The sequence below is a fragment of the Leopardus geoffroyi genome, chromosome A3, assembly GCF_018350155.1.
Source record: "Leopardus geoffroyi isolate Oge1 chromosome A3, O.geoffroyi_Oge1_pat1.0, whole genome shotgun sequence".
Taxonomy (NCBI): Eukaryota; Metazoa; Chordata; class Mammalia; order Carnivora; family Felidae; genus Leopardus; species Leopardus geoffroyi.
Window position 1 is genome coordinate 110,122,814 of NC_059336.1, and position 15,897 is coordinate 110,138,710.

A 15,897-nucleotide genomic window follows, 5' to 3' on the forward strand; every position below is an offset into this window, starting at 1 on the left:
CTCAAATTATTTGGACCTGAGGAACCTCCTAAAATAGTTTGAAACCCACAGTATTAAATGCCGAGAATAGTTTATGATGAATGAGACTTACAAAGAGAAAAAGATTCCACATACTTTGACATAAATGAGTATGGTCAACATTCTTAATATTATTGTAATTGCAGATATACGTTTTATTTTGGTACTTGTCTTTTTTAAAAGCTTTGGCCACAGTAGAAGACTTCCAGATTCGTCCACATACTCTCTATGTACATTCTTACAAAGCTCCTACTTTTTGTGATTATTGTGGTGAGATGCTCTGGGGATTGGTACGTCAAGGACTGAAATGTGAAGGTATGTGTTCTGAGTTTTGGTGTCTTTTGAAAGGGGATTTTACATTTGCATTCTCTAATCGTTAATGAAAGAATAAGATCATTGGTTGGTGACTAGGCAGTAACCAGTGTTTAGAATTGGACAGATCTAGTTTTTCTGCATTAGAATTGCTAAGGGGTAGGAGGCAGGTGCACATTTCTGATTAGTCTTCTGAGTACTCTAAGGTGGAGGGTCAATAAAGTTTTTCTGCAGAGGGCCAGAGAGTAAATTTTTAAGTATTATTGGTTAATAGTCTCTGTCACAGCTACTTAAATCTGCTTTGGGCCAGGGAAGCTATAAACAAGATGTAGAGAAATGAACAACATGCTGTGTTTTAATAAAATTAATTATGAACACTGAAATTCGGATTTCATACAATTTTTACATATCATGGGAGGAATTTGGTACACAGTCTACAGTTTGCTGAAGTGCTTTAAGCTAATTGTTCTCAAACTTTACCATGTATCAGAATCACCTTGAGGACTTGTTAAACATACTTTGCTAGGACCTATCCCCAGAATTTCTGATTCAGTCGGTCTGGGGTGGAGCCCAATAATTTACACTGAATTTTTTGGCTTCTGCTTAGTTTGTCATTCAGGTTCTTAATTAGGATAACTATTGCTGCCAGAGAAAGTAAATTAAATAAAAGAAGCATCTATTTTTTATGTAACATACTTATATATTTAAGTTTCTTTAATCTATTTTTTTACCTTTTAAAATATATTTAGGCTGTGGATTAAATTATCATAAACGATGTGCCTTCAAGATTCCAAATAACTGTAGTGGAGTAAGAAAGAGACGTCTATCAAATGTATCTCTGCCAGGACCTGGTCTCTCAGTTCCAAGACTCCTACAGACTGAATATGTACCCCTTCCCACAGAGGAGGTGTGTATTTTAAGGCAATAAGAGGGCATTTTACTACTTGTTCCTTATGTTTCTATGAGGTATATGACATCATCCTAGGACATAAATTATACACTAAAGACTACAAACATTCCTACACTTAAGAAAATTAAAATATATTACTGCAGACAGAGTTTACCAGTAGTAATGAGTTGCGTATTATCGTCTTTGGGACCACATTATCACTTGGACCACTGTGTTAACCTCCTAACCAGTATCCTGGTTCCCATACTTTACCTCATCTTTTACACTACAGTCAGATCATCTTATTTCACTAGCTTAATACACAGCTCTGATTATATCGCTCCCCACTAGGAAACCTTTATATATTCTCTTGTTTCCAACAATCTGTTCTATTTAGCATTCCCTGAACACCCGATTGTTCCCTCTACCTTTGCTCTTATTGGTGTCCCTCCTCCATGCTTTTTTCAGACCTAGCTCAACAGCTGCCTTTCCTGAATTTTCCTCTTACCCAGAAGTTATTTTATTGGTCGAATGCCATACCACTTTTCAGACCTGTCTAATGGTGTGTATATCATTCTACCTTAACATCATGGTGTCCTCAAGGAATTCATGATCTGTTTAGAGAAGACAATGCTCATGGTCTTTTGTGTGCCCTACTGTGCCCAGCACAATATGTTATACTCTGTATATGTTATACTCACTGAATATGTTATATTCAGTGATGTAAGAATGAGTGAATGAATGAACCCAGTGATTATCACAATATTCCAGTGAGATATTTTAGTAGATCTGTACATAATGAGATAGTTGAGACTTATAATGGTTAAGTAGTAACTTGACTCAAGTCACCGAGCAAATTCGTAAGCAACATTAGAATTAAATCCAGATTTAATTATTTTTCGATCAGGGATTTTTCCTAATATATTGTACCCGTGAAGAGTAAAATAGTAGATCAAGAGAGAAAGAAATATCTCCCTTGTTCTTTTGATAGTACTTAAAGTGACCTCCATCCATAGATTGCAATCTTATCATTTAGTTGTTTCTGTAACCCCTTTGGTCTTCCATAAATTAATGGCAAAACCAAGCCTTTGGGCTATTGGCTTGATATCCTGGTCACAAGATTTTGCTATACTGAGGCACTTTAGAATAAAAGCTTCTGAAGTTCTTTCACAAAAATTCCATATTTCCCTGTTGCTTAGCACTAATGTGAGATGTTTAACTTAGAAAAAAAGAGTGCTGTGGCATAAGAACTGAGAGCAAAGAGTTATTAGAAACATATACAAGAGCTTGGGAAGAGACTGGTGATTGAAAAGTGAGTGTATTTTATACATGAACTACACAGGAAACTTAGGTCGCAATGGAGTCTGTAGGATAGAGGCGTGTTGTTTTAAGAGCCCCACAACTGATGCTGGGATGCCAGCTCCCCCTAGATGAGGAGTACTAGATTAGGAAATAGGCAGGACAGAGCAGATGAATCAGGTTAAATTTAATTCATTAGTTTCTGTTTTATCCTGAAGATGAAAATTCCTTAGGGAAGTGTATGAAGTAGAGTGACATGTTTGAATTGGTTAGATCGTGCAGAGTATTGTAGAATGAGTAGAAATTGTAGAGTGGAATGTGTGAAAAAAGGCTGCTTCTATCAGTCCACGCATGCAGTCTCAAAAAGGAAAAAGGTACAGTAAGAGAAGAGCTCATGGAGGAAAATCAGAGGGAAGCGTGGGAAAAGAGGACACACTAAAGGAATATAGGAGATACCAATGAGGAGATGAGTGCAGCCTTGAATCTGAACAAAGGTTAGAGAAGAGCTGACTCCAAATGGCTGCCCGGTGAGAGCCTCCTAAGTTCCACGTGCCAGGCTTCATGATGGATGCTTTACTCATCTTTTCTCATGTAATCCTCACCACAGTCCTGGAAGGCATAGCAGCTCTCATCCTGATTTCTTAGATAAGATGTGAGGAAGAAAAGTTTCTGAGTAGTCGAGATACTAAACTTCACTGACCACTGAGATAAGTTGGAAAAAAGGCCAGGCGGGAATAGAAACTTCTGAATCTGACTCTGGGGTTGTCATTGTTTACATGTAAGAAGGCAGTTTCTGTTGCAGTGCCTGAAGTCGTTGTAAGGGAAGTGAGTAAAGAGACAGAGGAGCAGAAGCTAGTCTTTGGGACTAGAAGATGGCCACTGAATTTGGTTACAACAGGACCACTAAGACTAGAGAGACCAGACTTGAATGATGGCTCTTTGGAGATGAGAAGGAGGAATATTCCTTGCAGTACATTTGGGCAGAGGCCTGAGGGGCCAGGACAGGACAGAATCAAGGCAGAAACTGTTGGAACTAAGCGTATGCATAAAAATGGAGGCATTTTTTTACTGCATAATATTCCAAAGTCAAATATGTCTAATTAGGGAATTTCCCCCCTTTGAATGCTTTTATTGCTTTTATTATTACATCTGATTGAGAGTTGGCAACATGTTATAAAGTTTTTGTAGGCAAATGTTCACTTTAGACATTAGTTGAAACCCATGCCATGGAAATAATCGGATTACTTTTAGAGAATTTCTGGCTTCTCATTAATAAAGAAGTAAGAATTTTAGTAGTTTGTAAAGAGGGGTCATTAAATCAAGGTAAGAGAAGAACTTTCACTCTAGTTACTCTAGTCTTAGTGGTCCCATTTTCACCAAATGTTCCACAGGTAATTTTACCAGTATCCTCCTTCCTCCAAATTCTGATTCAGTCTTCCATACCTTTCCTGCCTTCCTCACTCAAGAGAGTGGTAAACCATGGTCCCTGATGAGATTGTAGCCTATGCTCAGGTGTGTTTGACATGGGAAAAAGATGGGGCTGGACTTTCATGGAGAAGACCTGGTAGGGACGCCTGCCTAGGTGGCAGGGGGTGCGGGCAGTTAAGCGTCCAACTTTTGATTTTGGTTTACATCATGATCTCACAGTCATAAGATCAAGTCTCGTGTCAGGCTCCATGCCGTGCATGGAGCCTACTTGAAATTCATTCTTTCTCTCTCTCTGTCTCCCTATCATGTACATGTTCTCTCTCAAAAAAAAAAAACAAAAAAACAAAAAAAAAACAAAAACCACCAAAAAAACCCACAGACAGAAGACCTAGGGCTAAGTCTTGATTGTAATGCTTGCATTTAAGTAATATTAATCCCTTTGAGCCTGTTTTTTCATATTTAAGTAGCTTTGTACTAAACATGAAAAATTAGGTGGCTGCTGTAGCCCAGTCTGCTGAGTAGCTCCTTGCACACATGCTTTGTACCATGTCCCTAATACCCAGTCCCAGGAGGGCCTGACCAAAGGCAGTCAGTCACTCGCCGGCCACTGGCATATGAAGGGATTTGTTATGACAGTTCTTCCTTACAGGGGTGTCCTACATATTTGATGATGGCTGGCAAAATCGATCTTCTTCCATCTTGTGTGCTTTAAACTTGAGACAAACCGAAAGTGGTAGAAGCAGGAGCAAGAGGAGCAGAGTGTTGAATCACCACTAGAATAGGGAGCCAGGGGTGAACAAAAGCCTACAACATCTGTTTCTCGTTCCCGCTGGCTTCCATTACTAGCTTTGCAGGATCGCTGCGGTGCTCAGTACCCAGCGTCACGGTGGAAGAAAAGAGCCAGGCTAGAGCGGGAGATCCTGAGAGCTGAAGCAAGTTTGGTTTGGGTTTTAACATTGTTTTTGTAACTTTTCTTAAACTGCTTCCTAATATGCTTTGGGACATTTGTGGCTACATAGTAGTGAAAAACTATCCATCAGAGACCATTTGTGTTCTTTTTATAATGTTCTTTTCCATTTGTATGTCCTTTTCTGTTGCTTCTTAACCTTCTTCCTGCTTTCTTCCAAACAGTCTTTTTTTTTTTTTTCTTCCTCCCTTCATTTATTTCATACAGTTCTCTGTCTCTAGGTTTCTTCTGGCTTCTTTTGCTTTTATGGGTTGACTCAACTTCTCTGAGTTAGATATTACAAGTTATGGAAGGCGCATGAAAGGTCTCAGGACTTCAGTTCTGGCAGTGAAGATACAAGCAGCTACAACAAAATCTAGAATATGTCTAGATGATAGGTGTTTTGTGCTTGAGAATGTGGACTATACTGTATTCATTTTTGTTTCTGCAATACACAGCAGAGGGTCTGGGCTGTAGTATAATAATCAGTGAATGCCGAATGAATGGGATGAGCCATATTGAACTGGCCTATAATTTAACTTGATTATTTTCTTTGTACGTATAGAAAGTATCATAGTTAGAAAAATCTAGTTATCTCTCAGGTTACACAAAAATTTTTAATCAACATCTTTAATTTTCCTCTTTGCTCCTCTGGGGGAGTAAAGCCCAAATAACTAGCAAATACTTAAAATATCAAGGGACTTCCCAAAGCATCAGTACTGAGGGGTAAAGTTTTAGCTAATTTTGTATCTGCCATTTTTTATGTCATCATCATTAGACTTAAGTTTTGTGTTTTTTTTTAATTTTTTTTTTTTAACGTTTATTTTTGAGACAGAGAGAGAGCATGAACAGGGGAGGGGCAGAGAGAGAGGGAGACACAGAATCCGAAACAGGCTCCAGGCTCTGAGCTGTCAGCACAGAGCCTAACGCGGGGCTCGAACTCACGGACCTTGAAATCATGACCTGAGCCGAAGTCGGACGCTTAACCGACCAAGCCACCCAGGCGCCCCTAGACTTAAGTTTTTAACAAACATATTTTAGTATTTGTAAAAATACATTTGAAAAACCAAGACTTATTTCAAAATATTTTTAGACATCATGTTCAATAATTCAACATGAACAACAATAAACTTTCTGAATTTATTATTCAGAAAGGTTCATGATTATGATTCATTTCTTGGTTAGGTTTTTCAAGGGATTTAAACATGTCATAAATTCATTTTAAGGCTTTTGTTTTTTATTTGTAAAACGCTATATATGTCTGGCAAATAGTTCATCAATGAATATACATATGTGAGGATAAAAAAAAATTTTTTTTTGGTATAAATAATAGCAAAAAAATCTGCACTGTTCACATTCAAGTGATGGTAAGTTAAGCTTCCAGAGGAAACTGCTGAGATGCACATTTTTAGATTTTTGGCTTTAGTGTTCAAAATAAATGACTTTGATCTCAAGTCCTGCTCTTAATACTTTGTTTTTAATATACTTAATACTTATGGAAATTACTTATGTTTTAGTCACATGTTCACCAAGAACCAAGTAAGAGAATTCCTTCTTGGAGTGGTCGCCCAATCTGGATGGAAAAGATGGTAATGTGCAGAGTAAAAGTTCCACACACATTTGCTGTTCACTCTTACACCCGCCCCACAATATGTCAGTACTGCAAGCGGTTACTGAAAGGCCTCTTTCGCCAAGGAATGCAGTGTAAAGGTAGGATTGGATGTTCTTCTTAAATAAAATTCATAGGTTTTTGTTAGGAAATTTGTTTCAAAATATTTATATTTCAGAAGCATAGGCAAAGAAATTGGTTTCATAGTTTTAATTTAAAAAAAGAAAAAAATGCATGCATACACACACATTCATATTTATCAACAACTATTGCTCTCTGTAGTATATGTACTATGTACCAGGAACTACAATACAGAAAAGCTAGAATTTGGATCTGTAAGGTATGGCTGCTCTACACCTAGCAGTATGGGGCAGTTAGTAAGCAGGTGAGCAGATATTTGAGCTTAAGTCTTTCTGATTCCAGAGCTGAATGCTACCCAAAATATAAAATAATGCTTTCCTCTTTCCCTTAAACATTCACACACACACACACACACACACACACACACACACACACATACATATATTACAAGAGTTTTCTTGTTTTTATTTATAATTATGTAGCTAGGAAAGCTGTACCAAAACTGTTATTCCAGAGACTAATTATACTGAAATAGGAAGAATATAAGTAGAAGCCACTGGAAATGTGATAGGGATTATCCATATTCGGGTACTAACCCAGAACACTATCATCGTATTCTAAAAACATCTCTCATTGAACCAGGCTTTTAATAGAATAATGGAATATTTTTTCCTACAGTTGTGTTATTTTTTATGTTTTTAAAGATGATTTTAACTTTTGTTTCATATCTTCTTCACAACACTCCTGAACAATATAGTGAAAACCAAAACAGTTTAAAATGTGTTATTAATTATTGAGCCAGGATGGGGTGTAAGTAGCCTGTCTGTAATTTTATGTACTTATTTTTATGTGATTATTTTAACGGTTCTTGGTAACATACTTTTTATATAATAGAAGTGATGTGGAATTGAATTATCTAGTTTTATATAAATAAAACATTAGAATTGAAGTCTTTGCAACAATAAATCCTATTTACAATACAGAATAAAATAATTGTACATAAATTTGACTTAAGTATATGAGAAAACTCTTCTTGGCAATATATGGCAACACGGGAGAACATCAGATAGAGGACAGGTTGTGCGTTTGTTGCCAGGTAGTTAATAACTATCAGGCAGGCATAATTAAATGTTGAAATTTTATTTCAACAGCTTACTTTTAAATATGAGTTAATATATAAATTAATACTTTAAAATATCAACACTAAAGTATATTGGCAAGCAGCCACTAAGGAATGTTTTGGGAAAGAACATTAATAACAGATGTACAAATTCTAGCCAACAGATAATCTTAGAAAAGGTTGTAAGTAGTGCTGCTCTGCTGAACAGAACAGAAACATTCTAAAACCATATGCAGAGCAGTACGATAGTTTGTAGAGGACCTAACATAAATATGTAGATTGATGAATTTTGAAATAAAACCAGTTAACTCTGCCACTGGTTTATTGATTTAATTTCTTAGCTCTAAAAAAATGTTTCATGCTTGTATTGGTTCAGAAAGTAGCATGTATTGGTTCAGAAATATATATATTTCTGTATAACTAAGCTATTTTAATGATCAGTCAGAAACAATCACTTATTTCAGTGACTTCTTTTTTGTTTTTTTAGTTTTTTTAATATTTATTTAATTTTGAGAAGAACGGAGTGTGAGCAGTGGAGGGGCAGAGAGAGAGGGAGACACAGAATCCGAAGCAGGTTCCAGGCTCTGAGCTGTCCACACAGAGCCCAATGTGGAACTTGAACTCATGAACCTGAGCCAAAGTCAAACTGTTAACTGACTGACCACCCAGGCACCTCAGTGATTTCTATATTTTTAAGATATGAATTAGGATATTAAAAAGTAAAACAGTCATTTTCATTCACTTGTGAAGCTAAGAAAGAAAACAGTAATTTAGTTAAAACAGTTACGCTGGATCATTTGAGAAGATACACAGTTCCAAGAGCAGCTACTGATTCAATCACCTGCTTTTTTGTTTAAAAAAAATTTTTTTAAGTTTATTTATTTATTTAGAGAGAGAGAGAGAGAGAGCGTGGAAGGGGCAGAGAGAGAATCCCAAGCAGGCTCCGTACTGCCAGTGCAAAGCCCGATGTAGGGGCTTAAACCCACAAACTGTGTGATCATGACCTGAGCTGAAGTTGGACACTTAACTGACTGAGCCACCCACGTGCCCCATCAGCTGCTTATTTTCTACTTTGTAATATTAAAACTTCAAGACAGCTTGAAAGCATATATAAAATATAAGAAAATATGAACAAGTTAATAAGAACATGAGTGAGAGTACAGAGAAATAAAAATGCCTGCCGTTAGAACCTACCTACTTGCTGCCGACAGGCCACAAATTTGGCTCTACATTTTCAAAGCGAAAATGGAAATCTTGTTATTGTTACAGTTTGCATACCTCATGAGATAAAAAGCAAATCAATTACTTAAGATAAATGGAAGATGTTAATATTAATATCATATATGAATTTTTCTAGGGCCTTTCATTTAAAAAAAATTTTTTTTTTCAACGTTTATTTTTATTTTTGGGACAGAAAGAGACAGAGCATGAACGGGGGAGGGGCAGAGAGAGAGGGAGACACAGAATCGAAACAGGCTCCAGGCTCTGAGCCATCAGCCCAGAGCCTGACGCGGGGCTCGAACTCACGGACCGCGAGATCGTGACCTGGCTGAAGTCGGACGCTTAACCGACTGCGCCACCCAGGTGCCCCTAGGGCCTTTCATTTAAAAAGACAGTGTTATTTAATACAAGTTGGGTCACCCACCAAATTATTAATCATGGGAGTTTTTCTTATAATAACCTTTACCTTATGCCATTGGTGTGATACCCAGAACTTTCTTGAATCACAAGGGCTACAAAATCATTCTAAGTCAGGACTTGAAATTATTTTCTTCCGGATATTGCTGGAAGATGGAATTCCAAGGTGGAAGGGCGTAGTAGACAGTAGTAATAGCAGAGGGTCTCAGTTTTGGTATCACCTAAAAAACACTTTTAAAACACATTTCTCAGCCCCACTCCCAGAGCTGCTGATGTAATAAGTTTGGAGTGGCGCCCAGGAATTTGCATTTCTAACAAGTTCTTTGTAATGCTGATTCTGCTGGTCTGGGAACCAGAGTTTGAGAACCACTTAGTTACTTGTAGTATTGAATAGCTTGTACCTGACATTCATCTGCAGTGCTATCAACTCTGATGTTCTTGCAGGCTGAAGAGAACTATATATAAAGGTGGGAGACGTTGTGCATGAGAAGCTCATGCCTTTCCTTACAAGGCTGTATAGGAAAGCCCTTACTAATTCCTAATAAAAGCTTGTAGAATCTCAGTCTCTCTTCTGCATATGCACCAGGTCCTAATAATTAGGAACTGAAAGTAAGTGCTTGACATATATTGGAAAGTAGTCAGCTTGAGAAACTGTCAAGGGGAACATGGAAAGATGAGTATGAGTTAATGGAGCTGCCAGCAACATTTTGGAAATGGTTATATGAATAGTATTAGCTTCATTTTACAGATAAAGAAACTGAGCCCTAGAAGAATTGGGGAAGATGGCAGCAAAGTAGGAGGAACCTAGGTTCGCTCATCCCACAGATACAACTAGATAATTATCAAAGCATCCTAAATGTCCCAGAAATCTACCTGAAGACTGGCAGAACAAACTCTACAACTAAAGGTAGAAAAGAAGCCACAATGAAGAGGGATGGAAGTGTGGGATGTGGTTTAGGGAAGAAATGGATCTTGGCTGCTGTGGAGGAGAGGGAGCCATGGTCATGAGAAGGATGAGAGAGAATGCACAAAGGAATGCACAAGGAGAATGTTTCCTCATCCGTTGGCTTGGAAAGCAAGAGGGGCTGAATTACTTGAGTTCTTGCAGTCAACAGAGATTAAAGCCTGAAGTTTTAAGCATCAGCAGACTGGACTCTGGGAGTCTAGAGGTATTGGGGCTGCCTTCAGAGACAAGACAGGCAAACAACCTGGGGGCAGACAGTGTGGAAGCAACAATCTGAAGAATGCCTGGGGCACACAGTGAGGAGATTATTTGCTCTTCTTGGAGCATGCCCCTGAGAAGCAGAGTTCACAAAGAGCCCTTTCTGGGAACAAAGGAGCTGGTGCCATTTTTTTCTCCTGCCAATTAGTGGTCATAGATCAGTGGAATAGAATGGAAAACCCTGAAATGAACCCACAACTGTATGGTCAGTTAATCTTGGACAAAGTAGGAAAGAATATCCAGTGGGAAAAAGACAATCTTTTTAACAAATGGTGTTGGGAAAACTGGACAGCAACATGCAAAAGAATGAAACTGGACCACTGTCTTTTACCATACACAAAAATAAACTGAAAGTGGATTAAAGACCTAAGTGTGAGAACTGAAATCATAAAAGCCCTTGAAGAAAGCACAGCAATAATTTCTCTGATATGAGCCATAGCAACTTTTTTCTAGATAGGTCTCCTGACCCAAGGGAAACAGAAGCAAAAATAAACTGTTGGGACCACATCAAAATAAAAAGCTGCTGCACAGCAAAGGAAACAATCATCAAAACTAAAAGGCAGCAACCTATGGAATGGGAGAAGATATTTAAAAATGACCTATCCCATAAAGGGTCAGTACCCAAAATACATAAAAAACTTATACAACTTAACAGCCAAAAAATGAGTAAGCCAATTAGAAATGGGCAGAAGACATGAATAGACATTTTTCCAAAGAAGACATACAGATGGCCAATAGGCACATGAAAAGATGCTCAACATCACTTATCATCGGGGAAACACAAATCAAAACTACAGTGATATATCACCTCACACCTGTCAGAATGGCTAAAATCAACAACACAAGAAACAAGTTTTCGTCAGGATGTGGTGAAAGGGGTACGCTTTTGCACTTTTGGTGGGAATACAAACTGGTACAGCCTCTCTGGAGAACAGTATGGAAATACCTCAGAAAGTTAAAAATAGGGGCACCTGGGTGGCTCAGTCGGTTAAGCGTCCAACTTTTGATTTCAGCTCAGGTCATGATCCTACAAACTGTGAGATTGAGTCCCATGTTGGGCTCTGTGCTGACAGTGTTGGAGTTTGCTTGGGATTCTCTCTCTTCCTCTCTCTGCCCCTTTCCCACTCATGCTCTCTTTCTCTCTCAAAAATAAATAGACTTAAAAAAAACAAAGTTAAAAATAGAACTACCCTATCAGCAATCCCACCAGAAGTATTTACCCACAGAGTACAAAAGCACTAATTCAGAGAGGTAACATGCACTCTTATGTTTATAATAGCATTGTCTACAATATTTAAATTATGGAAACAGCCATTATCAACAGATTGATGAATGGATAAAGAAGATGCGGCATATATATACAGTGGAATATTAATCAGCCATAAGAAAGAATGAAATCTTGCCACTTGGTAGATGGGGCTAGAGAGAATTATGCTAAGCAAAATAAGTCAGAGAAAGACAAATACCATATGATTTCACTCATGTGGAATTTAAAAAACAAAACAAACGAGTAAAGGGGAAAAATAGAAACAAACCAAGAAACAGACTCTTAGCTATAGAGTTAAACATCTTAACTGATGGTTACCAGAGGGGAGGTTGGTAGGGGAAGTGTTAGAAAGGTTATAGGGATTAAGGAGTGCATTGTGATGAGCACTGGGTGATATATGGAAGTGTTGAATCACTATATTACATACCTGAAACTAATATTTCATCATGTTAACCAGCTGGAGTTTACATTAAAACTTAAAAAAAATAAATTAAAAAAAAAAGAAATGGAACCCTGAGGAGTTGAATACCTATTAAGAGGTGGCATCAGAATTTGAAACCAGACCTTTATTCCAAGACCTGAGTTCTTAGTAAAGGAAAACTTTAAAAAGTCTCTAAGCATATCTGATACTGCCTGACTTTTTACATACATTAATAAACCAAATATTTTATTTCAGATTGTAAATTCAACTGCCATAAACGCTGTGCATCAAAAGTACCAAGAGACTGTCTTGGAGAAGTCACTTTCAATGGAGGTAAAATTCTTTTTCTTAATTTGCCTAAACGATCAGAAAAGGTCACAGTTCTTTTGTGTATTATCTTTGTATAAGGTTATATTTGCATGTTTTATTTTGTTTACTTTGTTTCTTAAACTTTGGCTTTCTAAATTTAATAATCAAGGACAATACAGATAATCAGTAAAGGTACACTTATTGTATTGTATTGTATTGTATTGTATTTTATCTTATTTATGCCTTCCCATTTTTCCTATAGCCACCTACCATTTGTAGTCTAATGTTGCCAGTGGTGTTGCATGTTTTCTTCCATCCTTAGACATAAAATACTTCTTTTTACACCCTGCTGTTGTCCCTAGAGGTGTTCATAGTTCTAATACTTACTGACTGCTTCTGTGTGCCAGGCACAGTTCTATACTCTTTACATACATTGATATTTAAACCTAAGAACAGCCCTTTGAGTTAAGTATTTACAGATGAGTAAGCTTGGGCACAAAGACATTGAATAACTTGCCCAAGAAATATAGCCACCAGTTTATAGAGTTGGGATTTGAACCCCTATGATCTGGCTTCTTAGTCCATAGTCATTAGAACACATTGTGCTGCCTCACTGTCTCTTTCTCCATCAAATAATCATTTGCTAAACATATTCCCTCATATGCCTTTTTCTTTTCTTTTTTCAAGATTATATAGTGATTATGTTTTTAGAGGGAAGGAATAATGATTCCAAGCATAATTTTTTTTTATTGTTTGCCTGTAATATATATATATATTTTTCAATATATGAAGTTTATTGTCAAATTGGTTTCCATACAACACCAGTGCTCATCCCAAAAGGTGCCCTCCTCAATACCCATCATCCAAGCATAATTTTTATTTAACATTTACAGGACTGGTAAAAATTAAATGTAAGTAGTTCTGTAGGATGAAAAGTATAAGGAATGGAAATTGAATTTCTTAAGATTTTAATGTTTTCTTTTATGGCATTTTTTTTTTAACGTTTATTTATTTTTGAGACAGAGACAGAGCATGAACGGGGGAGGGTCAGAGAAAGAGGGAGACACAGAATCTGAAACAGGCTCCAGGCTCTGAGCAGTCAGCACAGAGCCCGATGTGGGGCTCGAACTCACGTACCGCGAGATCGTGACCTGAGCCGAAGTCGGACGCTCAACCGAGTGAGCCAGCCAGGCGCCCCAATGGCATTTTTTTTTTTTTTAATTTTTTTTCAACGTTTATTTATTTTTGGGACAGAGAGAGACAGAGCATGAACGGGGGAGGGGCAGAGAGAGAGGGAGACACAGAATCGGAAACAGGCTCCAGGCTCTGAGCCATCAGCCCAGAGCCCGACGCGGGGCTCGAACTCACGGACCGCGAGATCGTGACCTGGCTGAAGTCGGACGCCCAACCGACTGCACCACCCAGGTGCCCCAGGCATTTTTTTTTAAGTTTATTTATTTTGAGAGAGACAGTGCGAGGGTGGGGGGCAGAGAGAGAGGGAGATAGAGAATCACAACCTGGCTCTACGCTGTCAGTGCAGAGCCCAACTTTGGGCTCAAACTCACAAACTATGAGATTATGACTTGAGCCAAAACCAAGAGTCGGTCGCTCAACTGACTGGGCCATGCAGGCGCCCCTGTGGCATGTTTTTTTATGGTTGCTGTTTAACACCATTGACAGATCATGATTGGTTTTCTCATTTGGGTTACTCTGAATTAATGCAGCTTTGCTATAGGCTAAAGTTTCCTCCAGATTTATGGTTCATGTATTTTTGTACTTTACTACTGTTTGACAGATGGATATGAAATACTATTTATATTGGTTTTAATGTATACTAAGTAGTTTGAACATCTTTGAAATGGTTACTGGTTCTTAAGGGTTTTTTTTTCCCCCCTATAAATTATCTGTTCTGTTTATTATTGATTTGCAGGGAGTTGTTGATAATTCTACCTAATAGTTCTTTGTCAGTTATACTTGATGTAAATACCTTCTCTGAGTTCTGGATTATCATTTTTTTTTAAGCAGTGTTATTGAGAAACTTTGCATACTTGGCACATTTAGTTTATTCACAAAGTTAGGCATCTATCAGTGCAGTCCAGTGTTAGGACATTTTTCATTACCCTGAAAAGAAACTCCATACACATTAGGAGTCACTCGTCGCTCTTCCCCACTAGCCCATGGCAACCACTAATCAGCTTTCTACTGCTGTGGGTTTGTCTATTCTAAGCTTTTCGTACAGATGAAATCATAATATGTAGTCTTTTGTGACTGGTTTCTTGGACCTAGCTTAATGTGTTCAGGGTTCCTCCATGTTGTAACATGTATCAGTACTCGTTCTGCTTTGTTGATGAATAGCATTCCTCTGCATGAAGATACCACATTTTATGTATCTGTTCACCAGCCAGTTGATGGACATTTGAGCTGTATCCACTTTGGGGCTATTACGAATAATGCTGCTATGAACATTTTGAGTACAATTTCTGTGGACATATGTTTTCATTTCACTTGGGTAGATACCTAGTTGTGGAATTGTTGAGTCATGTGGTAACTCCGTGTTTTAAAATTTTGAGGACTGCCAAACTGTTTTCCAAAGCAGCTGCACTATTTTACACTCACTTTACCAGCAGTGTATGAGGATTCTAGTTTTTCTGAAAGCTCACCACCACTTGTTATTATCTGTCATTTGGATTGTTGCCATCCTACTGAGTATGAAGTAATACTTCCTTGTGGTTTTGATTTGCATTCGTGGATGGCTAATTGATATGCACATCTTTTCACATACCTGTTGGTCATTTTTACATCTGTTTTGGGAAATATCTATTACTCTGGTCCTTTGCCCATTCAACTGGTTATTTAATTTTTTATTATCGAGTCTTAAGAGTTCTTTAAACATTTGAGATACAAGTCCCTTATTTGATATATGATATGTAAATACTTTTTTCCCTTCTGTTGGGCAGACTTTTTGCTTTTTTGAGGTATCATTTGAAGCACAAAAGTTTTTAATTATAATCAAGTCCACTTTAATTTTTCTTCTGTCACTTATATTTTTGGTATTCTATCTGGAAGGCTTTGCATAACCCAAGGTCACAAAGATTTACTCCTATGTTTTCTTCTAAGAGTTTTATAGATTTAACTCTTACATTTAGATCTGTGATCCACTTTAAGTTAATTTTTGTATTTGGTTTACAAAAGAGGTCCAGTTTCACCTTTTTGCATGTAGATAATCCAGTTCTCCCAGCACCATTTTTGGAACAGACTATTTATCTTTCCCCAACAAATTGCCCTGGACCAGTTAACCCAACATACAATAGTGGTGGCTAATTTTTTGCTTTGCTTCT

The 15,897-nt window shown here is 37.6% G+C and overlaps 1 protein-coding gene across 2 annotated transcripts in view; it reads left to right on the plus strand.

Moving 5' to 3' along the window:
* The window catches only part of PRKD3 (protein kinase D3), an 89,406-nt gene that overhangs the window by 42,995 nt on the left and 30,514 nt on the right, over nucleotides 1-15,897 (plus strand). For both annotated transcript variants that reach the window (XM_045447126.1, XM_045447128.1), the window contains exons 4-7: nucleotides 202-333; nucleotides 1,080-1,237; nucleotides 6,410-6,602; nucleotides 12,506-12,583. In XM_045447126.1, the coding sequence (XP_045303082.1) occupies nucleotides 202-333; nucleotides 1,080-1,237; nucleotides 6,410-6,602; nucleotides 12,506-12,583 (561 nt within the window). The remainder of the gene's footprint in view (nucleotides 1-201; nucleotides 334-1,079; nucleotides 1,238-6,409; nucleotides 6,603-12,505; nucleotides 12,584-15,897) is intronic.